Genomic DNA, 26,186 nt, shown 5'->3' on the forward strand with positions numbered 1-26,186 from the left:
TTTCTACTGTGCTTTTTTAGTGGTGCAGACATTTGTTTCAACAAATTTCCAACAAGCTGGTTTACATGAACTCAACTTGCCATGAATACAACATAGTAAACCTGCAGCCTTTGTGGCCTTTGAAGGGTCTGGTTCTATTCCTGTTTTTTTCCAGTTGCAGTTTAAACTTTGACATTGTTTTCAGTTTTTAACATTAATAATCTTAAACATGTGGCTGCAACAATAATATTGTTGTGATTAAGGAGGCATGTTTCTTACCTCTTGGGAAGTCTGGTCAACATGTGTGCTTTTGTTGTGTAATTGGATATTGTTCTAATCTCCCTCCTTGTTTACTGCCACCAAGTTTTCATTTTCATTTAGCGCCCTTTTACCCTTTTTTTTTTTTTTCGTAAAATTGGGTAAAAAAAGTATCAGCTATTGTACTTTATTCTACCAATACAGTGCTTTTTTTTATTATTATTATTTTTTATCGTATTGTTGTTCAGTTTGACAAAACAGAAAAATATGTAACTTTTGGCTGCCAGCTGGTGGTTCACCGTTCACCGTTCACCGGGCGGCTTCGAGCTGCGGGGTTCAGAGGAGCAGCCGCTGTGGCCACATTAAAAACTGCATCGCCTTTTTGTGACAACTGTACATCAAGCGAGCCGTCAGCGAGCCTCGCGCCTGTTTCCGGGACTTGTAGTTTTTCGCGCCGAGACCGCCGCCGCGTGGTGGAGGCCCGCGCGGGAGTAAAACTACAGTTCCCTCGGAGCTCCTCGGAGGTGTTAGTTGTCAATATGGCTGTTGTCAGACAGACAAAGCAGAGAAGGCAAATAATTCGCCTCTGATTAGAAATCCTCGGAAAAGGGGTCGGACGGGGCACGAGGTATCAAACTGCTTTATTGTTCGGGCTGCAGCAAACGACACCGCGGGTCTTTGCTTCAGTTACAAAGTTAAATGGTGAAGTGGACGATTTGAACCGAGGTAAGTCATGCAGTTCGCTTCGTACAACACAGAAAGTGATTTTATTAATATCAAACGTTTGCTAGCCAGCGACTGCGGCTAACGTCAAGCTAGTGTCAGCGTACGCATGGCTAAGCATGTTATGCTAAATCTTTCCACATGCAGCCGAAATAGCCCGAGTTAAGTTGCTAGCCATCCTCCGTGATGCCGCCGGAGTGTTGTCAGGATAAACAAAAACAAAACAAAAATGAGCGGCGGGAGCTCCTGGAAAAAAAAAAAGACCGAAATCCTTTGGTGCGCGAGGGCTGCAAAGCCGGCTGATAGAAGGAGAGACACGGGGGGACATTGTCCGTCTGCTTCACTTCATCTGCTAACGTTAGCTTTTGGGCAAAAAAAAGGGCGTGAAAAGATGGCATCGCGACGGATCGGTGCTCTCACTGCAGGCCACGCAGTCAGCAAAACAAAAACACATGGAGGAGGAAGGGACGCCACGAACTGTGGACAGTTTAGGAAAGTGCGCTGTCAAAGAGAGAGGAGTGTTTGAAACGTGTGATGGACGCAGGGAGACCTCGCGGTTAACTACTAAACGTGAGCCGTAACTCCCTGTGAGTTCTTGAACTTCTTTGGACTCTTATCAAGCGGTGTCCAAGCCGCTCGCAACGTGGACAAAAGAAAGTCTGCATTTCCATCTTGTCGGAGACAGCCCCGCTGTAAGGCGGTGAAGGGCAGGCTCTCTCTCCTCTCTCGGGAGGGGGGGGGGGGATCTTTGCTTTCCCGCAGCGCTAACTTCTGCCCCGTGTCTTCACCACTCAAAAACCAGCTCGACTCAAAAGCAAATAGTTAACTTGGGGGGGATGATTCATCACAATAGGTAATGATTTCAGACGCTGAGTTTTGTTTGCAGCACACGATGTTTCCTCCGGTGAACAGCGTCAGGACGTGTTGAACTGTTGACATGTGAGAAACAGACATGATCTCGTCGAAGCAACCTCGGTGTGTAGTTTGTGTGCTCTTCTCTCCGGGGTGGGACGGATTGTGTTTTCTGGTCGTGCATGGGAATTATTCGCAGCTTTTCCAGCTGGCCTTATGCAGCTGTAACAACGGGACTGGTTCATGTTCACCAGTGCTACTGAAGCCGCCCTGTGTGACACAAGGAAGGTATTTCAGTGCTGACACAAAGTGACTTTCCAATGTGTTGGAAACGCTGGAAATAGTTCTCCTCCTTTTTTTTTTTTTTTTTTTTAAAGCCGGGTGTTACTGAAGCCTTCGATTCACCACAGTCGTATTAGTGTCCCTCATGATAATTTCAAAACACTCTAAAGTCTTTTAATTTTTTTTTTTTTTTACATTCCCCCCCCCCCCCTGTCCTCTTTGCACAGTTGAGAGTAACACGGATGTAGAAAAATGCCAGTGACCCCTTTTAAACCATTTATCCTCTCAGCATAGGTCGGGCTGGCACAGAAGATGGAAAATCTGCCGCAGTCTGATTCCAGTTGCATTGATTTTGAGCGCAGCAAATTGCTCATGAAAAACATACAGCGTGGGAGGTGTGCAGAGACGTATTGTAGCTCTTAAAGAACGGCAGTCAGAATGTTAAGATAGCATCAGCTGTCAAGGTGACTCTGGCACTCTGCGCGTGTGTTGCCTGCTGGTTCCCAAAAATAGCAGATTTTTTATGCCCGGCCCCTCCCTCCCGTTTTCGTTCACACCTCCATCGCTCGCTCTTGTCTTCCTTTCCTTATCTGCTGCCTCTTTGTTTTCTTCTTGCATGTTTTTCCACCTTCCTTTTCTTTCCACTTTATCCCTCTGACTCTCCTCCACTACCTTCCTCCGCCTCTCTCCTCCTTTCCCCATCATCCTCATTTTTCACCCCATCTGCAACTGCGTCCCTTTTCACTCTTTGCCTCTTAATCCTCTCATTTTCTCCGTGCCTCCACCATCCCTTCATCTGTCTCATTTATGGCTGGCTTTCCTCCCCGCTCCTCCTTTCTCTCCGTTTCTCTCTCTCTCTCTTCCTGTTCTCCTCCAGATCTTAAACATCCATTTACTTTCCTCAGGATTACTTCCTACTTTCCTTAACTCCCCACCCCTCCACCCCCTCCTGCATTTCCTGTTTCCTTTCCCCTCCTCTGATTCCTCCTCTGTCTCACGTCTTGTCTGTCTTGTCTCCCGTCCAGCAGCAGGATGTCTGAGTTCAGCGAGGAGCCGCGCTTCACTATTGAGCAGATAGATCTGCTGCAGCGGCTGCGTCGCTCCGGCATGACCAAGCAGGAGATCCTGCATGCACTTGACACTCTGGACCGGCTGGACCGGGAGCACGGCGACAAGTTTGGCCGCCGCACCTCTTCCTCCTCCTCCTCCTCGTCCTCCTACGGAGTAGGTGGGACCAACAACTGCACCAACAACTCTGCCTCGAACACAACTACCACGTCATGCAACAATAACAACACTGCCTCGGCAACCACCACCTCTTCCGTGTCATGCAACGGCAACAACAACAACAGCGGCGAAGGCAGCACCGGGGATCACTCCGCCGTCGCCGTCGCCGCCTCCTCCTCCACGACCTCCAAAATCTCCACAGCCACGCAGACACAGTTCGGCAGCGGCGGGGGACTCTCGCCGTCTCCGAGCAACAGCTACAACACCTCCCCACCTCCGGGGCCGCCGCCGCCTTCCGCGATCCTGCCGTCACCGGTCTCGCTGGTGGCGCTGTCACAGAACGGCCGCGACAGCCTAGCTGCTACGCCCAACGGGAAGCTGTCTCCTCCCCGATATCCGGTGAACAGCGCGGCGGCGGCGCGGTCGTTCGGGTTTGAGGCCACGGACGAAGACCTGGACATCGACGACAAGGTGGAGGAGTTGATGAGGTCAGTGGTGACGGAGGGGAAGTTCTAGAGGTTTGTTTGGGCCGTTTGCAAAACTGCTCTTTGCCGTCTGCGGTTGGGTGCTTGTGGAAGTGGCTCTCGTATTAACTGTAAGGTTGTTGTGCTGATATGAGATTAGATGTCATTTGAGGTTGCGGTAATTTTATTATAGACATCAAATATTCTGTCCTTGGCTGATTTCAAAGGCTCCATTCAACTTGGGTTTGAACTTGGTTGACTGTAGGCAGTGAATGGATGAAGGAATGGCCTCCATCGCCACAGCAGCGATGAGCCTCTCACTAAATGTTCTTGTGTATTAAGAACAGAAGACCGGTGCTTCTGAACGCTTCCTTGAAGTCGTCTGTCCGTTTGCTCTTTTTGTTCTCACGGCTGCCTTTTCATGTCGAATAGCCGGAGTGTTGCAGTGGTCACCGAGTTGGAGTTGGAGCATCGTCTTTATTGGCAGCAATGTTCATAATGAAAAGACAAGAAAGCCCAGCTCATGTCGGGGATAATTAAATAACACCGACTGGAAGCTGGACTGAAGCTCCATTGTGTGCAGCTGCTGCTGGAACACGTACATGTTTTTAAACACTGAGCTTCACAGCTCATTCTTGATCTCGGAAACAGACGCACCGCTAAGTCAGTTTGGACTCACATGATCTTTATCGGCAGATGGTGGTTCTTTTTGTTTTGTTTTTTTCTTTATAATTTTCCGCCATTGATTTTAAGATTTCATTTCCTCTGAGCAGTTGAACGGCTTCTTGTCTTTGTTGGCAGAAAAGTTGAAGGTTCATTCTTGACCTCGGAGACAGCAGTTGAGAAAGCGTTTCTTAGTACGGGTCATTTAATACCTGCGCTGCGTGGTTCCGCTTCAAGTTGTGTAAAACGTCTTATTTATTGTTATCATTTCTTATTAACGGTGTTTCTTAGGGCTCGATCGATGTGGACAAAATCAAATATCGCAATGTTCGAGACCAAATACCTCAATATCGATATCTCGGCAATATTTAAGGGATGACGATTGGCGATGGTAATGTGGATATGATGGTTAATAGTAGAGCAGCTGGAACAGTCTGGTACCTGGAAATGACATCACTCTACTGTAATGTAGCCTTTAAAACCAGAAGATTATTTGGACGTTATCTCGTGTAGAAAAGCATCTGAAGTTCTGTTTGTCGATACCCGTGTAGTGACGAACTGCTGAGTTTCCTACGAGGCCGTCCTTACTCGTTAGCTTGCTGATTGACCGGAGACCTGAGACTCACTGTCACCTTCAGCTAGATTTCTGCTGCTTGAACCCATTTAAGTTTGTTTTGTTGTGTAAAGCTTGTTTATTTTTCTTTTTTTTTTTTCTCCCCCCCCCCCCCCGTTTCCTCTGCCGCTTTATTTTTGTGGACATCTTTGGACAACATGGGGCGATACTTATGTACAGGAATGGCGTCATCCAGTGACATATGTAACCGCTTACATCGTACAGACACGCAGACAGTATGTAGTCAGTTTTTCTTTCTAGTGTTTGACATGCCGGTCTTATCAGTGTTGTGATGGAGGTTAGTCGGGGTCGGTTTGTTTTGGGGACAGTTGGAGTTTCATCATCGAGTGTTGGAGGGTTTGACTGAAGCCATTTCTGTGTGATGTGCTGTGATGGGATTGTGTGCACAGGTATGATGGTACGAAAGAGCAGGAAACCTTCCACCCCTGAATTTTAAGTATTTATTAAGCAATCTCTTGCCAATATGAGAAAAAGAAGTAGTCCAAAAAAAAAAAAAATCGTAGTCTGCCTTTCTTATATTTCATTCCAACCGTCTTCAGACGTCACCATCCCTGATTGTTTCTCCCTTTTCTTTTCAACAGTCATGCCGTTCTCAGGGTTTTGTATTGAGTTGTATGTTCGGGACGTGTTTGTTATCTTACATTTTTCTATGCATCAGTGAGCGTTATGAACAGGTGAGGTTCTCTATCCTCTGTTTGTGGGACTTTTGTGCCACAGTGAACTCCGACCTTGAGTCTGACCAAAGCTCGCTTTTCAAGGTTTTATGTATTTGAAAGGTGTTTAAAGTTTCCCTCATTCTGTGCTGATTGTTTTGTGCCCAGTGTTTCCAGTTGCGTGTGGATGCACAGTGTAAACACTCAGTCAGTGAGTGGAGCTGCAGCTCCGCGTTTGTGCTCAGGTCTCCCTTTTGGAAGCAGTGAAAGATGGTTGTGGTTTCATGTGCTTTTATACTTTTGCCTCTTGATCCTCTGGTGGTGGTCAGACCGGAGATAAAATACAGAGCTGCAGCGGCGCCGAAACACCTTTCGATAGGTTGATACATTATCTGTCAGCGTTGTTTAAAGGGAAGATTTTTACAGGGTCACACAATGATAAAAAATTGCCGGTTGGAGGAGTTTAACCTCCCACTTGTCCAGCAGACCAATCCCAGGCCCCGCCACGTTTTGAAAAGGTGTAGTTTCAACAGTGAAGCCTCCACGCATACAGTGAGCACTAATTATACATGAATAGCAGTCATAAGTCTGATTTTGAGTGATGCAGACATTTAGCTAAAACACGCAAAGGAGAAAGAGAGAGAGGAGGTTGGCAGAGACATTTCTCATTTCCAGAGTGCTGGCGAGGCTTTTTCAGCAGCAGAACACATGACAGTTATGATTAGTACATTTGTCTTGGACACAATGTACCACTGAAAGATGTACATCCTGTGAGGCGAGTATCAAAAGTAACAGGAGACGGCCATAAAGGCGTCTTTGTTGAGATTATGCGTCGCATAAAAAGGGAAGTATTCTGTGGGAGGCATTGGAAAAGCCTTCGGGGCTTAAGATGGCATTTTCTAAGAAGGGGGGGGGGTTCCAGTGTGCGCCTCTGGAAACATTGTGACATTACATATCAGCAACATCTAATGACGTTAGGTTTGAAGTCGTAAGCTCGGCAGTTATCCAGGCTCTCGGCAGGTGTGCGTGCACCCCGATGGTCCAGACGTTAGCCACCTCCTCTCGTCTTTACTCATCGCGGCGTCTCCTCCTGCTGCTGCCGTCGCGCTGCCCTGCACGAACACTCAGAGTAATAATAGTTATTGAGGGCTCAGGCTGTCCTCGGCGCTGCGCGGCGGTCCCGTGGCTCGTTCACGCCGCGTTAGACGTGATGCCCTCTTTAGAAAAGCCCGAGAAGTTGGGTAGCGTTGGACAGCCCCTCGTCCCCTCCGCCTGCAGGACTCTCCAGCGCGTCTCGCCCGGCGGAGCTGACACCACGTCCCCGCTTGTCAACAGTCCTGTGGTGCCCATCCCATGTTTTTTTTTTTTCCTCACTTTAAAAGTGCACATTTCCGTCTCGGCGGGGGGTTCGGCCCTTTGAGCTGTCATCCAACCCCCCCCCCCTCGCCACCCCACTCTTCCTCAGTGTTGTACAGCAGCTTGTGCTACATTGATTCTCCGGTGTCGATACCAGCAAGCTTTTTTTTTAGCTCTAATTTTAGCCGCGCCGCTAGAGGCTGGTGTGGAGGATATTGATGCTGGATGTCAAGAGTCATGACGCATTTTCATTTCAGAAATATGCCGACGGAGCGCTCAGGACTTTGATGCGTTCTCCATTTTGACTGTGCGAGTCTGGGTTAGTGACTGGTTCAAAGGCTGCTGTGATTGTACGGTTTTGAAGCTCCAGTGCTGTTAAAGTTGTGTGTGGGGGCGGGGGGTGGGGTAGGGGGGTGCACCCACTGGAAACACTCTCCAGTGGAAAAACAAACTGTATGCACTTCTTGTACAGATAGATGCACCAACCAGTTTACACATTAGACAAGTGTTCACAGTCCGTACCAGAGACAGAACATGACAGTCATAAGCTTCTTGGTGTGTGTGTGTGTGTGTGTGTGTGTATATAGGGAGGGGAGCGGGCTCGATGCCAGAAAGCAGGGTGGGTACACAGTGTGACTGAACATCCTCCATTCCTGCAAGTCTGTGCATGTTTTATTTTTTTCCCTGCTGAGGACGGAGACCGCGGAAACATGTCTGTTGATCCATTTGGATGATATAGACGACCGGACTGTGGCACAGTTCGGAGGCGGCGTCGTTGTCTTTCGGTTTATCTGAAACGCTGATCATGTGCGAGCCATAAAAAAAAAAAAAAAAAAAAAAAACAGAACAATGCGCAGATGAGGCTGTCAGACTGCAGATTAAGAAGCAGCTGTGGTTTTATGGTTTTCCCGTGAATAGGTGAAATATAAAAACGCCAGCTTTGATCATGTAACGTGGAAAGAGGGAATCGGTTATTGTACCAAAACGAAAGGGCTTAAAGCATCAGCGATGGGATTGCGTTTGCTGTGAATTCTGGGTAATAGAACAGCAGTTTGCACCACAACTGAACATGTGCAAATCCACCCAAATGGTCAAAATAAAAGCTGTAACTGCCTGTGCAGCATTTCTTCCTGCCTCTTTCCTTCACCGTTACATTTTACATTTTGTCCATTGGATGTCACCACACCTTATCAGATGTATTAAGAAGAAAAAAAAAAAATAACTGATGCCGCTCTTTGAATTGCTGCCACTTCTGGTATGTTTCCTTAAATACCTGCCAGGTTTCTTCAGTCTCTGCTGCTGACGGTGCACTAAAATGCTGTTTTCTTTTTCTGCTGTGTGTTTGCAGGAGGGACAGCAGTCTGGTGAAAGAAGAGATCAAAGCCTTCCTGGGGAACAGGAGGATCTCTCAGGCGGTGGTGGCGCAAGTGACCGGTTAGTAGCAGACAAACTCGCACGTTCCCGGAGCCCACGTTGATGATTCGTAGGTGTTTTCTGCTGCAAACACATTATGTACATTTATTGTTTTGTAACGCGCCCTTGTGTTCTGTTTTTTTTTTTTAACCTGTGCATGGTTGTAATGTCGCTGCAGACTCTTTTGGAAAGCTTGTGTCCTGTTGCTGGGTTCACGTCAGACGATCACAGGATCATTCTTGAGGCTGACAAAGACCCTGATTTGATGCACGTTTTTTTTTTTTTTGTCTGCATTATTTTGAAGTAAGAACCACAGAATTACAGCACAGCAGGCCTATTTTTTTTTTTACACATCATGTCAAAGTCGCCCGTCTTATAAAACCGTGATGGAAACAGCTACGTCTTGTTTACTGCCCTGATGCTCTCGGCTTAAGAGGCGAATGTTTGTAAATGTGTCTCCCTGTTAAAACAAGAGTAGAATTAAAAAATCCTCCTCCTTGCCGACAAAGCCCTTAATGACCAGGCTCCATCACACCTCAGAGCCCTCATAGTACCGTATTATCCCAGTCCGAGGATTCGCTCTCAAACTACGTGTTTGCTAGTAGAACGGGAAGAGGATCCTCCAGGCTCCTCTCTCCTGTGGAGGCTGACACTCGGCTTGAAACTTGACTTTCGATAAGGCGTCTAGTCAGAGCTGGCCGAGGTGACTCTGAACCATCCCATAGTGTCTCCCCTTAGGTTGCTACTCTTTTAAAAAAAAAAAAAAATTATTATTATTATTTTTTTTTTAAACATTCATATTTGAATGTGCATGTTTATTATTTGACTTGCTTGAGGTGAGCTCTTCAAACACATTAAACAAGCATTCAAAACAGAGTTGTGTTAAAAACCTGGGACTGGACATGTCGGCGGTGTGGTCAACACGGTGTAACTGTAACTGGGCCGAGGTTGTGAATAATATATTTCAATTCATCCAATTTTGTTTAAATGAGCGATTTAGGAACCGTGAAATCAGTAGAAATACTGACATCAACCTTTACAAACCCATATATGTAAAGTTATTCAAGTTTACCGAGTAACCAGAACAAAATAAAAGGCAGATTAGCAGCAGTCCGCCTGGGACTTCTTCTGTGATCGGAGGAGAAATAGATTCAGAGCGAAGGAGAGAGACGGAGGAAAACGCTTTCCCTCCCCTCTCGTATTCTCCTCTATGTCTCTTGAATTCTTCCAGGGGTTGTCTACAAATTGGACTTGATGCAAAACACTCTGTTGTAATTGGATGTCTGGCTGCTTTCCAGGCATCAGCCAGAGCAGGATCTCCCATTGGCTGCTGCAGCACGGCTCCGACCTGAGTGAGCAGAAGAAGAGAGCTTTCTACCGCTGGTACACGCTGGAGAAAACCACACCAGGTACATCTGGCGCCATTAACTCTGCACGCTGCTCACTGGGTTGGTGTTTTGTTTTTTGTTTTTTTTCCAGAATATTTATTGGCATTGTGCCCTCACTTGACAGTTGGTTTAGAGTCTAGCGAGAGACTAATGGAAGAAGAGCCCCTGTAGTTCCTTCATGTGGCTCATTGAAAGGCTCTGGGTAAAAAAAAAAAAAATGTTGTCGAACATTTGGAAGAGAGTTTTAGTGTTTTTCGTGAAAATCGGGCAACTTGACGAAATATTGAAATGCGCTCATGACATCTAAATGTAGCGTAGTGTAACGATACCGAAAAAAAAATGCAGTTGTAGTAATCAAGCGCAATACTCTTTCACTTCTAATATGGACACCATGGACGTCATAGACCCCCACGCCTTGTTTCCTCATCAGATTTTGATGCACTCAATCTGATTTAAGTTTGGGAAGTCTGGTAGAGCTGCACGATTCAAATGTTCTGTCCCCATTCAAGTTAGCGTTATGCGCAGACATATAATATAGCCTGTGCCTTTTAAATGGGTCATGCAGTTCGAATGTTATTTGCGTTCGAACCAATGTTCAAATGCCAAATGAAAAGTGAGAGCCTTGATTGAGAAAGGCCGAGTCGGCATTGTGTCAACTGGTTTTTTTTTTTTCAAATATTTGATGGGTTAGATTTTTTTTTTTTCCCGACGCGCTCCGCTATTCTTTGACGTGCTGTGTTAATGTTGTATGTACATATGGACACGACCGTAGGCGGCTAGATTTATGTACCTCGGCAACACAGAAAGTCTCATTTTATTATCACCCTAGAGACTAGTTTCAGTCGGTGAGTCCGAGCGCTGCCGCACCCAAACGGAGACGAGGCGATGAGTTTGAAGCTCGTTTGTAAAGACAGCGGCGGCGTTTTCCCCGCTGACGGCAGCAGGGAGGCAGTTTCAAAGAAACTCGGCACAGTAGGACGACGCTGCTGCCCGCGGTTTTCCCGCTGCCCTGTTAATGAGATAAGTTGAAGTTGTCAGCATGGTGGGGGTTTACTGTATGTGCTGCGGGGATGTCTAATGTATAACTGAGGCGTCATACGTCCATGTAATATCTGAAATGGCGCATTGATGCGCAGCTCCAACAAGATGACACTTAAGATTTTTTTGAAAAAATGTCCCTTTGGGGATTAATAAAGTAACTACCTAACCTAACCTAACCTAAATCATCCATTTATCCGTTTTTTTTTTTTTTTAAAGAGTGAAATATTCCTCAGCTTTAATTGTGTAAACTGATATTAGCAACATTTCAACAAAGAAAAGTCCTCTTCACTGTACGCTTCAGGAATATGTGGCCTGGCTTACAGCCATATAGAGTCAAGTTCAAGTTGAGTCATTTAATACGAGTCCCGGGTCGGTCCACGTCACCACGAGTTGGTCACCAGTCGTCGAGTGCGTCCTCGTGCAACGTCACAGAGTCGAGTTACGAAAGATAACATGATTCTGAGTCGGGCTTCTGCCTGGGCAGTTTTAAGAGAAGAACATGCTGAAAATGAAAACTCTGAATTTGATTGATTTTTGAGAAATATGGAGATAGGGGCATGTGACATAATAATATAAGTATAATATTAATAACATTTATGTCTCATCAGGATTTCCTTTGTGAAGTAATAACGATAACAGTAGAGGTTCTCCGATTTAAAAACTCCGTTCTCATTAGCGCTCCGTCAATAAATGGACCAGGCTCATATATCAGTCAGTTACAGCGGCCTCAAAAAGTATTTGGACATTAAAACCACACTAAAAGATGAATGAACTTTATTTCATTAGATAACAAATCGTCAAAGCAAATGGCACCGACTTTAAAGAAATCCTGTCAAATATTCCACATAAAGAAGTTCGATTGGCTTCAAGAAATGAAACGATGTGTGTATATTCTTTTTTATCCATTTTCTGCGAAGCACTTTTTTTTTATTGATCATCGCGGGGAAATTGAACTTCAGGGTCCAACCGAGTCGCAGATTTGGACACGTGGGGGTCCAGTCGGGGTTGACGTCGGGACGAAGGAATATTGTGGGATACACGCGGGCGGGACCTGAGACGGCTGGAGGTTGGACCCCCTGTGGAGCAGTAATCCTTTATGACTGCTGCACCGGGTTATTTATAGGTCCGAATAGACAATATAGACCAATATATTTATATTAATAAATATTATTTATAGATATTTAAATATTATATTATTATAATATATTACATATATATTATATTAATATTAAATATTTAAAATATTTATATTTATATATACAGTGGGTACGGAAAGTATTCAGACCCCTTTAAATTTTTCACTCTTTGTTTCATTGCAGCCATTTGCTAAAATCAAAAAAGTTCATTTTATTTCTCATTAATGTACACTCAGCACCCCATCTTGATAGAAAAAAACAAATGTAGAAATTTGTGCAAATTTATTAAAAAAGAAAAACTGAAATATCACATGGTCATAAGTATTCAGACCCTTTGCTCAGTATTGAGTAGAAGCACCCTTTTGAGCTAGTACAGCCATGAGTCTTCTTGGGAATGATGCAACAAGCTTTTCACACCTGGATTTGGGGATCCTCTGCCATTCTTCCTTGCAGATCCCCTCCAGTTCCGTCAGGTTGGATGGTGAACGTTGGTGGACAGCCATTTTCAGGTCTCTCCAGAGATGCTCAATTGGGTTTAGGTCAGGGCTCTGGCTGGGCCAGTCAAGAATGGTCACAGAGTTGTTCCGAAGCCACTCCTTTGTTATTTTAGCTGTGTGCTTAGGGTCATTGTCTTGTTGGAAGGTGAACCTTCGGCCCAGTCTGAGGTCCAGAGCACTCTGGAAGAGGTTTTCTTCCAGGATATCTCTGTACTTGGCCGCATTCATCTTTCCTTCAATTGCAACCAGTCGTCCTGTCCCTGCAGCTGAAAAACACCCCCATAGCATGATGCTGCCACCACCATGTTTCACTGTTGGGATTATATTGGGCAGGTGATGAGCAGTGCCTGGTTTTCTCCACACATACCGCTTAGAATTAACGCCAAAAAGTTCAATCTTGGTCTCATCAGACCAGAGAATCTTATTTCTCATAGTCTGGGAGTCCTTCATGTGTTTTTTGGCAAACTCTATGCGGGCTTTCATATGTCTTGCACTGAGGAGAGGCTTCCGTCGGGCCACTCTGCCATAAAGCCCCGACTGGTGGAGGGCTGCAGTGATAGTTGACTTTGTGGAACGTTCTCCCATCTCCCTACTGCATCTCTGGAGCTCAGCCACAGTGATCTTTGGGTTCTTCTTTACCTCTCTCACCAAGGCTCTTCTCCCACGATTGCTCAGTTTGGCTGGACGGCCAGGTCTAGGAAGAGTTCTGGTCGTCCCAAACTTCTTCCATTTAAGGATTATGGAGGCCACTGTGCTCTTAGGAACCTTGAGTGCTGCAGAAATTATTTTGTAACCTTGGCCAGATCTGTGCCTTGCCACAATTCTGTCTCTGAGCTCCTTGGACAGTTCCTTCGACCTCATTTGCTCTGACATGCACTGTGAGCTGTAAGGTCTTATATAGACAGGTGTGTGCCTTTCCTAATCAAGTCCAATCAGTTTAATTAAACACAGTTGGACTCCAATGAAGGAGTAGAACCATCTCAAGGAGGATCAGAAGAAATGGACAGCATGTGACTTAAATATGAGTGTCACAGCAAAGGGTCTGAATACTTATGACCATGTGATATTTCAGTTTTTCTTTTTTAATAAATTTGCACAAATTTCTACATTTCTGTTTTTTTCTGTCAAGATGGGGTGCTGAGTGTACATTAATGAGAAATACAATGAACTTTTTTGATTTTAGCAAATGGCTGCAATGAAACAAAGAGTGGAAAATTTAAAGGGGTCTGAATACTTTCCGTACCCACTGTATTTATATATTCAATAGAGACCAGCGTGTTTTTCTTTAGCTTGTGAACATCTGGACCTGGAATCAGCCAGTTTCTGTAATACCGCCGATGAACGTTTCAGAGCTTTCCATTCGTCCACACCGGAGCATCAACCAGCCGACCCCCCCCCCCCCCCCCCCCCCCCCCACACACACACACGCACACACACCACCACCACCACCACCCCGTGACATCCCATAAGTGCTCTGTGGGATTCAGGTCAGGGCTCCGGAGGGCCATTTTCTCCTGAGCTAAATATGCAACAGGCAGCTGGGACCGCGTGCTTCGGATGAAAAAGAGGACGAAACCTTCACGGAGTCACACGTGACGCTTCAACACTTCGCGGCATGTTTCTTTACGTCGGCATCCGATTAATAAATCGGCAGGCGAAGATCACCTCCGCCGCTGGAAGAAAAATGGGGTTCACGTTCCTCTAGTCGCCTCTAAGCTTTACGGTGGAGAAGCTTTCCTCCGGCTTTCGCCACACAAAAACATCGGGACACAAGACGCGCTCCAAAAACAACGCTGACTGTTTTATCAATTTAATCCCAGCTGTCGTGATCTTTGATTTTAAGGATGGTTTTCCGCTGCAGCTCCTCCCCCAGAGCCTTTTTTTACTCATTGATCCTGTTTCTAATGATCCTTCTCTCAAGTGATCCTCGCTGCTGTTTCTCACCTCTCCTTCTTCATTTTACTTGCCATCAGTGTTTTTTTTTTTTCTCCGAGAGTCAAATGCCAGCGCGTTAACCTGAACCTCATCGACGTTTGCTTCATTTATTGTTTTATGAACCTCAGAATAGAACGTGACATTTAAAGACTTTATGGCTTCAAAGTTTCAAAGTCCTCGAGTCTCATCTTTGTGACTTATTGGCTGGAAGTATTCCACTTCTATAAAGTTGTCAGACAAAAAAAAAAAAAAAATGGATCCAAAACAGCAGAGACCGAGACATCCCGACATTTCATCTCCGTGGAGTCTCTCCTACGTTTCCCATCACGCGACCAACGGGATCGTCCTGTTTTTTTTTTTTTTAAACTATTAGGAAACCGAAATCTGATCTGCTGCCCAGAGATGACTTGGTTTGTTTCGATCGCGATGTTTTCGCGGCAGTGAGGAACGACCGTAGGTCAAAACGGACGACGGCCCGTCGTCTCGCACGCGTTCATCCCCAGATCTGCACGGTGAACGGCAGGACAACAGGCCGGATGCTTGGTCGGGATGCGTGCGTGGTATGCGGGTTTATGTGCTGCATCCTGTGTCCTGTATTCAGATACAGCCGGCAGAAGCCATCCCACGCTGGTCCTCTGCAGCATGTTCCTCAGTGGAGGAACACCGTCAGCACTGGAACACTGCTCCATGCTATTTATGGACTAACTGAGCCCGGCCACACACACACACACACACACACACACGCGCGCACACACGTACACATACACACACACGCGCGCGCACACACGTATACACACACGTCCACACACACGCACGCACACACACGTGCATACGCACGCATGCACGCATGCACACACGTTAGGTTAGGTATTTACTTTATTAATCCCCGAGGGGAAATTTTTTCGCTACAGCAGCATACAGGAAGCAATAAGATAATAATAGAATAATAGAAAAGCAATAAAATAGCAGTAAATGGCAGTAAAAAATATAAAATGCACAGTATATACAGTACAGTATATATCTATATATATTATATACAAACAACCAAGAACACAGTCAACAGTGTTAGTGTTGTGTGATGGATTTTGCCAGGGGTGAGTTATTGTACAGTCTAATTGCGGTCGGCAGGAATGATCTCCTGTATCTGTCCTTGTGACAGCGGAGCTGGAGGAGTCTTTTAGAGAAAGTGCTCCGCTGTCCCTGCAGCAAGTGGTGGAGAGGGTGGTCAGGATTATCCAGTATGGATAATAGTTTGTTCAGCGTCCTCCTCTCCACCACCTTTTCCAGACTATCCAGATTGTAGCCGATGATGGAGCCGGCCTTCTTCACCAGTTTGTTAAGTCTGTTGGTGTCACCGGCTCCAATGCTGCTCCCCCTGCAGACCACAGAGAAGTACAATGCACTGGCCACAACAGACTGGTAGAACATCTCCAACATCTCGCTGCACACATTGAAGGATCGAAGTTTCCTCAAGAAAAAGAGTCGACTCATCCCCTTCTTGTAGACAGCATTGATGTTGGTCTTCCGGTTCATTCTGTTGTCGATGGAGACACCCAGGTACTTGTACTCAACCATGTCCACCTCCTCTCCCAGAACTCTCAGCGGTTGTGGAGCCGTCGTCTTCCTCCTGAAGTCGACCACCATCTCTCTGGTCTTGGCCACGTTCAGGAGCAGGTGATTCCTTCCTGCCCACTCCACAAAGTCCTCCACTACTGCCCTGTACTCGTCCTCCCGTCCATCCCTTATACATCCTACCACTGCAGAGTCATCAGAGAACTTCTGCAGATGGCAGGACTTGAGTTGTACTGGAAGTTAGTGGTGTATAAGGTGAACAGGAAGGGAGACAGAACAGTTCCCTGAGGAGCTCCAATACCACTGACCACACACACACACATGCACGTACACACACACACACGCGCCTCCATCATCTCGGCTGCAGAGTGAACTGACGTTCTGTCCTGATAACCGCGGCGGTTTAACGTCCGTGTCAGAAACGTTTTGGGCTCACGTGACGCATCGCGACACAAAACTCGGTTCGACTGCAAGTGAAACCTTTTGTGCGTTTCTTTTCCTTCCTGCCGTGTTCAGGACTTCCAGCGCGGTCTCCGGCAGAACTCTTCACTGCCCTTTATAATCAGAATATATTGTGAGATTAGCAAAAGGTCGATGTCGTGTGCTGTCAAAACAAAAAACACAACCAGCCACTAGAACCATTTTTCCGACATTGTTTTTTTTTTTTTTTTTTTTTCTGGTGGGGGTTTGGGCAGGGGGCTTTCAGTGGCACCAACCAAACCTGCAACACTGCATGTTCACTTCCTGACAGATATGCACCTCGTTCAGTTTGAACCTAACCGTGCTTGTGCTGCTCCAGGCGCCACTCTGAACATGCGGCCGGCTCCGCTGCCTCTGGAGGAGATGGAATGGAGGCAAACCCCGCCTCCCATCGCCACGGCGCCCGGAACCTTCCGGTTGCGTCGGGGAAGCCGCTTCACTTGGAGGAAAGAGTGCCTGGCTGTGATGGAGAGGTGAGCGCCGACGCAGCTTCTTTCTTCTTATTCGTATTTTTCGTTCTTTTTTTTTCATTTTTTTTTCACGCCTCCTTTTCTTATTTCCTCCCGGAGTAATGGGAACATTGCAACCTGGACAACGAGGAAATAAAAGGCTTTGTCATACACTCTCAATATTGGCTTGCTTGTACCGCATACATAACAAACAGTTGACATCGTCCTTGTACGGCGAAATTAATTTAATCAGTGTGACTCCTCTGCTATTTATAGCTACTTCAACGACAACCAGTACCCAGATGAGGCCAAAAGGGAGGAGATAGCAAACGCCTGCAATGCTGTTATTCAGAAACCAGGTAAACTGCGCAAAAAAAACAACAACAACAAGAAGTGTAGAAGTGAGAATAACACCGATATTCTGAGCACTTTGATATACCCTTTGGATAAAAAGCTTCATTTTCTGGTGATTTAAAAAGTCCCCTCCCCCCCGTATTGCGCAGATATTCCTGCATCTTTGAATGCAGTACACTTTTATACATCAATGTTCTACTGATCAGCTCATCTGCAACACATCTATATCAATAAATCCCAGTTCGAGGGATCAGATAGATGGAAGAACGGGGGGTGTGATCGCGATATCGGAGCAGACGGAGGGCGAGACTTCAAACACGTCATTGTGATTGTGACAGCAGGGGGAGAATAAGAATTAAGTGATGGAGCTATTGTCATGCCACGTGTTTTATTTGTATCCCTTCAGGGAAGAAGCTGTCCGACCTGGAGCGGGTCACCTCTCTGAAAGTTTACAACTGGTTCGCCAATCGTCGCAAAGAGATCAAGAGACGGGCTAACATTGGTAATGTGGGTTTGGGGCGGGACCGCTAACGTCCTCCGAGACCGATTTAATCGCATCCCTTTGTGCTAACGGGGCTTTTTTTCTTTCTTTTTCCTTTCAAATTTAATAAGAGCAATTATAACATTTTTCTTATGATTTTCTTTAATAGCTCACCATTAACTCCCATCATTCTATCGGTGTAATCGGGTCGAATGATTGTCAGCGGCCGGATAGCTGTTACGACCTCCGGCAAAGTTCCCCCAGAACTGATGTGAAGGGGGGAAAAAAAAAGAAAGAAAAAAAACTCTTACCGAATGCCAATTAGATTTAGAAAATGGAACCTCCATTACAGGGAAGGCAAAGAGCTCAGCAGAGGACCAGTGGAGGGATTCGCTGCGGTTTGCTGCATGTGGTCGGGCGTACCTCACATTAGCTCCACTTCCCCGTTCAGATGCATAATTAGTCACTATTAAAAGTGGTCGTTATTATGGCTTTTTTTTTTTTGTCTTTCAATTAACCCGACAGCCGGGGTCGTATGCACGACGCTTCTGCTTTTTTAGTGGCCAGCAACCATTTATTCACTACTTTTAGCTTATTGTTTTCAGCCACTCGGCAAAAATATTTCAATCATTCTTTCATTTTAGCCAAATACGTGACTCGGTAGTTTAACGCCGTTAGCTTTCTGTTTCAACCGCGTAATAATTTCATTCAGCTCTTTTAGCAGCATTTATTCATGTTGTTCGCTAAATGTTTCAACCATTTATCTGTTTGAATTTACAGTTTCAACCATTTATCTGTTTGAATTTACAGTTTCAACCATTTATCTGTTTGAATTTACAGTTTCAACCATTTATCCGCTACTGGTAGCTAAATATTTCAAGTACTTATTATTTGTAACTTCCTTTTTGTCAGCCTTTCCTCCTTTACTTTGAGCTAATACATATATATATATATATGTATTATTATATATGTATACAAAATTAAGATCTGATTTAAAAAACAAAAAACAATATTATAAATATATAATAAAACAAAACTAAATTAAGATCTGATTTAAAAAACAATATATATATATATAATATTATGTTTTTTGCTTTTTAAATCAGATCTTAATTTTGTTAAAAAAACAAAAAACAATATATATATATAATATAAAAAAAACACTGATTTAAAAAACAAAAAACATAATATATATATATAATATTACTAAAAAAAATAATATTATTAAAAAACAAAAAACATAATATTATATATATATATATATAATATTATGTTTTTTGTTTTTTAAATCAGATCTTAATTTTGTTTTGTATGCTGAGGTTTGAATCACTTTGCAATATGATCAGCGAGTCATCCAAAATCTAATATTCCATCCTCTTCCTCCAAGAAGCCACAATCCTGGAGAGTCACGGGATCGACGTCCAGAGTCCGGGCGGACACTCCAACAGCGACGACATCGATGGGAACGACTTCTCGGAGCAGGTAGAGGTGCGACGGAGGCGTCTCTCTCTCCAGACGGTGCTGTAAAGCTCCCGGTCCGAGCACTCCTTCCATTGCGGCGTCGTGGTTCCATTTCACCCGCCGGCACGACGTCTCTGTTTGTCCGCGCGGCGGACGACGGCTCGGTAGTGGAGTCGTTGGTCGGCCGCGATCGCGGCATTTTACGTTCCTCCGTTCATTAAAACAAAAAAAAAACCCGATACATGGGATGACTTTATTAATGCGTTTCCTCGTGTTCGGTGGGGAGCGCTGTGTGAAGAATGGAAATCGGCCGGCAGCGTTTGTTTCGTTCACTTAATTGACGCGGAAAGACAAAACCGCGAGAGCATCTGATCCGCTGGTTTCCTTCCTTCAACATTAAAAAAAACAAAAAAAGCACGTCGAGTTCTTCATTTTCGAAAGACTTGTTTAATTAACGAACGCTCCCTCCCGCCTCGCTTTTGTTCATCGTAACCGACGGAAACGACGCCGCATCAACGGGACGGAGCTTTTCCCCGTAGGATTGCACAAACCTGCAGATGACGATTGTTCCTTTTGTTTTGTCAAAGCTCGCCCGCTTTTGTTTTCATTTGACAACAATGTGTGGACGTCAACATACTCTGTTGAAACGCCCGCAGGCCTGCGACCTCCCCTACTTCGACAAGAGACCTCTCAGCCGACCGTTTGGCCTTTATCGACTGGAGCCCACCTCGCCGACACAGGTACACACACACGCGAAACACACCGCAACGCTGCATATTCTTGTGCTGTTCGAAATGCCGGCAGAGAGCTTTTTCGTCGCATTACCGCCCCCTTGTGACGGGAGTAACGTATTACAACCAGGCGCCGGTGAAAAAAAACAACAAACGTGGGAAATAAAAGAAGAATGACAGTCGCACATAGTAATTGATTTAAAAATATATATATATATATATATATATATATTAAAAGAACTATTTGGATATTGTAAATTCATGTCCCGTCCCTGGTATTCATTCTGTCGACGCAGAGCGTTGGAGGAGCTCCGCTCCGCGCTAAGATCCAAAAAGAGGTCAAGCTCGCGGTTCAATCAGACGCAGGTTGAACGAGGTCCCTCCGCCCGCAGAATACCCTTGATTGCGTTTCCTTAAATAGCTGTGTACACTCGCTCTCGCACGGAACGTCTCGTAGAAGCTGATTAGATGCTTGATGTCGTCGCTCGCTGATTTTCTGGCTCTTCGTGTTCCTAATGAGCCCTGGTGCAGTTGGAACTCTGCGAAAACGTCCCCGCTTTACATCCCGCCGGTTTAATTTGCAGAGTCGTAGTTATTTATCTGTCCTCATATCTGCGGGCTGAACGGCCCTCAGCGTCGACGTCTGTCCGCTGACGACGTCGCTGAAGGCTTTCGTGGCACTGACTGCCCGAGAGAGGAACGGCGGGGGGGGGGGGGATGTTTCCCGTTCTGATCTTTGTCCTCGGTGTCCTCCCTCCTGTCCCCCTTGTCCCTCCGCCGGCCTCCTCCCAAGGATGACAGCGCAGCACACAGCGAGCACCAGGACCCCATCTCGCTGGCCGTGGAGATGGCTGCCGTCAACCACACCATCCTGGCCCTGTCCAGAACCGGAGGCGTCCCCAACGACATCAAGACGGAGTCCCTGGAGGACGAATGAACTGCACGGGAAGCGGGACGGAAGAAGAACTGGAGTCGAGAGGGGAAAGGGGAAGGAAGGGGTATAAAAGATGGGAAATGAAAAAAAAAGAAAGACCCAAGATAATCTTACTTAGTAAACCCCCCCGCCCCCGACCGTTCCTTCCCCCTTGGTCTCCTCCTTCTCCTTGTAGTCCGTGTAAACAGTAATTACCCTCCACCCCTACCCCACCCTCCTCAATATATTGACACAGCAGGTGGAAACGGATCACCGTGGGGGGGGGGGCCTTTAATCCCTCCCAAACGGTGGCTCCCGTCTGGGATCCTGTCCCTCGGGACCTCCTCTTTCTCTCTCTCTCTCTCTCTCTCTCTCTCTCTCTCTCTCTCTCTCTCTCTCTCTCTCACTACTCTCACCTCACAGGATACCTCTGCTCCCCCCCCCCTTCTCCCCCCCCTCCTCTCCAGCCTGGTCGTCTGAGCCGATCCTCAGTCTATCTCACGTCAACGTCAACCTCAGAAAAGTAACGTGTACTGTATATATAATATACATATATATGGTTCTTATGGTTCTCAGTCACACTCACCTCATGATGTGTTACCTTTACCTACTTGCCTACTGTCAAGTTTCACCTCTCTTCATCGTGCAATTCATGGTAAGAGCAGCCTCTAGCCATCGTCCCGGGGAAGACTCACGAAGAGAGCCGCCGCCGCCTCCTCCTCCTCCTCCTCCTCCTCCTCCTCCTCCGAGGCGGTGAGGCCGTTCAGCAGGAAGACTCTCGGCAGACAGAACTGTCCAGTCACTTGTCGTCCGTAATTAACATTCCTCCGAGGAACGGCTTTTGGTTTTCTTACGGCAGAGCTGCTATTGCGGATAAAAAAATGTAAAAAAAAAAAAAAACCTCACCGACACACACCTTCCAAAAAGAAGTAGCCTTAATTTCATACGGACAGCGGTTCCTTTTCTTTTTGCAGTACGGTGTTTTCCATGACGAGGGCGTGTAACACGACCTTCTCGGCACACGGGAAAAGAAACGACAACGTTTAAAAGGTTTATATCCGACGGCAGCAGCTCCTAGTCCCGTCGCCCCCCCTCCCCCCGAACGGCGACCGGACGCCCGATCCCTTTCCGCCTTTGTGTTTAGCTCCCCCCGGTGACACTGTTCAATGTTCAACTATGAGGATCAATTTATGTGATGAATCAAGCAACCTGTTTAAGCTATCCAGTAAGGGGGAACTGTGGTTCGTTTTAAATGTCATCCATGCCAAAGGAAGAAAAAAAAAGAAGATGCGAGGACGCTAAGACTTGAGCTGAAAACGGTGTTAATCCAAAGTGATTTCTGCGATCTCCTTCGGCGTCGCCACGGCAGCAGGTCCGAGTCAGCGAAGATCGCAATTAGCAGCCACCCCGTTTAGTGATAAAATAACCCGAAGTTATTTACGACTTCTGTGACGCTGCCTCTTTATAATAGCCTAAGTAATGTGCTTTTTTTTTTTTTTAATATAGATATATATAGATAGATATATCTATAGATATCTATCTATATATATCTAGATATATATATCTATAGATATATATAGATAGATATCTATCTATAGATAGATATATAACGGATATGAAATTAAACTAAATCCACACTGGAAATGATTCAAGAATATCAGAGTGACTTAAAGGTGTTTTTTGTTGTTGTTTTTTTTTAAGAAAAAAAAAAAATCACTTCTAGCCTCAAAGGTACAAATCACCACCCTGAAGGGAATCTGAATCAAAATCACTTGAAGTGGCGACATTAAGAAGTATTTTTTTATTTTATCGTTTACATTTGTTTTTTTTTTTTGTTTTTTTTGCCTTTTCCAAAACCACCCCTGACTGAAGGTCATCGTTGCGTCAGAAGGTCAGGTCCAGGTCAGGTCCAGGTCCGGTTCCGGAGGCGCGCCAACGTCAAGTATTTCATGTTCTTATCTGTCCCGAGACAAAATAACGACGTAATGTAACCTAAAGGCGAAGAAGGTTCAAATCATAGTGTGAATATTTAGAGACGCGTTATTCACTTCTTTTCTTTTTTTTCCGCCGATAAGTTTGACGTAGAAGACCGACGACCGCTCCTCACGTCCGTCTGCTGAGCGCTCCTCTGCAGCTCCGTTGGTGAACCCGGGGACATCTCCTTCGGATCCGACGGGCTCAGCTGTGTTTCCACACCGGCTCCCTGTGCCCTCGCTATACCTCATAGAAACAGTCTCGGCAGTGGTGTTCGGTTGTGAAGAAGTGTGGGAAAGTGAACGCGCGTCTTTTCTAAAATGTCAAGACGATAAGTTCAAAGGAAACACTCCGGCCCGGGTGACGGACACGGGGGGGACAAGTATTCTACGAAGCAGGACGAGACAAAACGTCCGGACCGACGCGACCCCCGTCGTGACACTCGCGAGCGTTTTCTATCAATTTTTTTTTTTTTTTTTTTTTAAAGCCGTGCGGTTCCCCCCGCTTGTATAATAATCCCAGTCCTGGGCTCTAGTCTAGTAAAGCTCTATTTAATTCTACCGCTTCAGTAAAAGTACGAAGCCGCGATACAGCGACTCGCACCCCGGGATTCAAATACAAAAGGGTTGAAAGATGAAAACAATATGTATTTATACTCGTTGTTTTTTTTTTTTTATGGCAATGTTTAAAAAAAAAAAAAGAACGACATGTGTTTTGAACTGAAACATGCTTTATTGTTAAATTAATCCTGCTTTTTTTTTTTTTTTTCCCATTTCTCCCGACTTATTTGTCTATTATCATATAAATGTTTGTTTTTTTCCCGCGTGTCATCCCTCATCTGACTGAACAGTAGTCGCCCCCGTTTGTATCTGACCTAGTAAGCTATTGTAATGAAATACGAACGATGATGCACCTTATGAAAATGAAGCTTTGAAGCGTGACCTCCTCTCCCCCTCCAAGCCTTCCAGCGAAATGTCCGACGTCCTGATGTGGGGCTGGTGTGATAAAACATTTCAGTACAGCTGCTTCTCACACACACACACACACACAAAATCAAAGCCCCAACATGTGCCAGTACGAGTAAAATAACGGCACACCAAACTCCGTCGTGAAATCAAGCATTTTGAATGTAGTGACGAGCTCCTATAAAGTAGAGGCGCCTCCAATGACAACCGCAGCTGTATTATTTATTCCTTCTTGTTCCACTGCCGTATTATTGAAACTATTAAACGCAATAAATGTGTTTGGATTATGGGGGTTTTGTGAGATGTATCTGGAACCGGGAGGAGAAAAAAACAAAACTTGGGGAGTACTTACAATTTTTTTTTTTTGCCAAAACTCTGACCAGAAACTGCAATTAAAAATGAAGCGAACTGTACCTTACAGGCTCCGGAACACGTCAAGAGGAGCGCGCAGTAACGCGTTTAGTAAATCTCGGCTTTCCCAACGCAGATGTTGATCAAATACCGTCAGAAACTTAACAAGGCCAACCCTTTTTTTTTTTTTTTCCTCCCCTCTGGAGTTTGGTGTGACGTTCCCACGCAAAGAATCCTGTACGTCAGAAATGGTGAAATCAATAATGTGTTGAGGGGAAGGAGAAAGAAAAAAACTAGAGTGCATTTAGAGATTATTCTCTCACTATAAGTCACTTTTATGGGGTGGAAGAGAAAAGCCTCGGGTGCTTTAAGAAGTAAAGCTTCTGTGATTCTGTTTTAGTTTTTTTTGTGTTTTTTTTGTTTTTGTTTTGTTCCGAAAACAAAATAATACTGGAAACCGACTAAAACCTGAAGTGGGCTTCCCTCCGCCCGACGTCCTGCGTGCTCCAGTGGTAGTGCTTACTCTGAAGGGGGGGGGGGGGTGTCCTCTCTTGGTGTGTCAGGGTCAACATGTCTACGTGTCCCGCTCCCGCCCCCCCCCCCCCCCACGTGAAATACCATCCACTTCATCCCAATATAGCTCAGAAAAAGAGGACTGAATGCTGTTGTGTCAATCTCAAATCTAGTTATGTTCAAAATTACTGTATTGCCCATTTCAGAATTTAGTGCCTTTTTTGGACAGTAGACTGTTCTGTAATTAAGATGTAGTATATATACATTTTTTTTGTACAGTTTCTTTGTTCATTTTTTTAACTTGTGTTTATTTTAGTATGATATATATATATATATATATATATAATGTACAAGAGAATAAAGCTATTATCAATGACACTTCTTCTGGGTTCTTGTGTCAAATCTGCACACAGATTCTCGTGACTCGGTGGTTGACAAGAGCACAATGAAATTTATTTGACATCAATAAAAAAAAATTAAAAAAAAGAAAATTGTTGATTTTTGCTTCTTTTTTAAAAAAATTTTTTTTTATTACCAACGATATCCTGTTTTTAAATAAATAAGCATTCAAGCAGCCAGAAGGATCCGCTTAAATGCATACGTATAAAACACCTTATTAACCAGACAATCAATACGACATGCATCACGAAACAAAATCCCTCGAGTATCCGTACATCCAAATCACCCGGCTCCTACGCCGGACAGAATCATTCCAATAACTCATCGGTGAAAACAAACGCGTAAAATGAATGAAAGCTGATTTTTTTTTTTTTTTTTTTTTAAAAAGGCATCAAATTTCAGTAGAATTTTCTTCCTAAAAAGAGTGCAAGTGAGTCAAACAGTAGAAATCCACATTCAAGAGCCGGAAGAAGCTCGTTAACGGTCGGCAGTGTCGAGCTTTAAACCCGGCGGAGACGCAGGGCGTGGCGGGCGCGTCGCCAAGGCACGTCGGCTGAGCGGGAGTCCCGAGTAGTAGTTCAAGGCACGACAAATCAAATCACGGCGTCCGATCGAACATTACAAACAAACGAGTTTATGAGGCCGTCCGTCCGAACGCGTCGAATCGTTCAGGAGGAGCGAGAACACCGAGGCGTTGTACTTTAGAACCTTTGGAGTTTTTACAGCGTCATCCGCTGAACTTGGAGCTAGTACGCAAATCTACTTTTGCCTTGAAGGCAGCTTAACGCGTTGAGAGATTATTTTGAGCCAGTGCTGTGATTGTAATTTAACGTCACTGGAATAAATACATTTAAAAAAAAAATTACAAAAAATGTGATTACTTGTATGTAGGTACCTAAAAACATTCACATTTGCTGTTGAAACGTTCAATATTTCTCGGGTAGTTTTCAGGTACTCGGCAGGAACGGCGTCCTTGAACGAGATTGGTACCAGGTGAGCACGGAGGTCGGTTCCGTCTCCCGACGGCGGAGAGAGAGCCGGA

The 26,186-nt window shown here is 45.2% G+C and overlaps 1 protein-coding gene across 4 annotated transcripts; it reads left to right on the forward strand.

The window, feature by feature from the left end:
• The first annotated feature begins 665 nt into the window (after positions 1–665).
• On the forward strand, positions 666–21,092 carry LOC138623513 (homeobox-containing protein 1-like). Of its 4 annotated transcripts, none has more exons than XM_069703068.1 (10): positions 666–963; positions 3,120–3,809; positions 8,440–8,525; positions 9,803–9,913; positions 16,873–17,026; positions 17,279–17,361; positions 17,763–17,858; positions 19,225–19,325; positions 19,955–20,038; positions 20,823–21,092. In XM_069703068.1, the coding sequence occupies exons 2-10, from the start codon at positions 3,127–3,129 to the stop codon at positions 20,964–20,966; spliced, it is 1,542 nt and encodes a 513-aa protein (XP_069559169.1). In that variant the 5' UTR covers positions 666–963; positions 3,120–3,126; the 3' UTR covers positions 20,967–21,092. The 4 variants fall into 4 exon arrangements, with proteins under 4 accessions (XP_069559169.1, XP_069559171.1, XP_069559173.1 ...); XM_069703070.1 differs by having other exon boundaries at positions 3,123–3,809; XM_069703072.1 differs by having other exon boundaries at positions 668–963; positions 19,225–19,319.
• The last annotated feature ends 5,094 nt before the right edge of the window (positions 21,093–26,186 follow it).

The sequence above is a fragment of the Brachyistius frenatus genome, unplaced genomic scaffold, assembly GCF_029030835.1.
Source record: "Brachyistius frenatus isolate BFR_SWC_R1_liver_20210118 unplaced genomic scaffold, ASM2903083v1 Contig_44, whole genome shotgun sequence".
Taxonomy (NCBI): domain Eukaryota; kingdom Metazoa; phylum Chordata; class Actinopteri; family Embiotocidae; genus Brachyistius; species Brachyistius frenatus.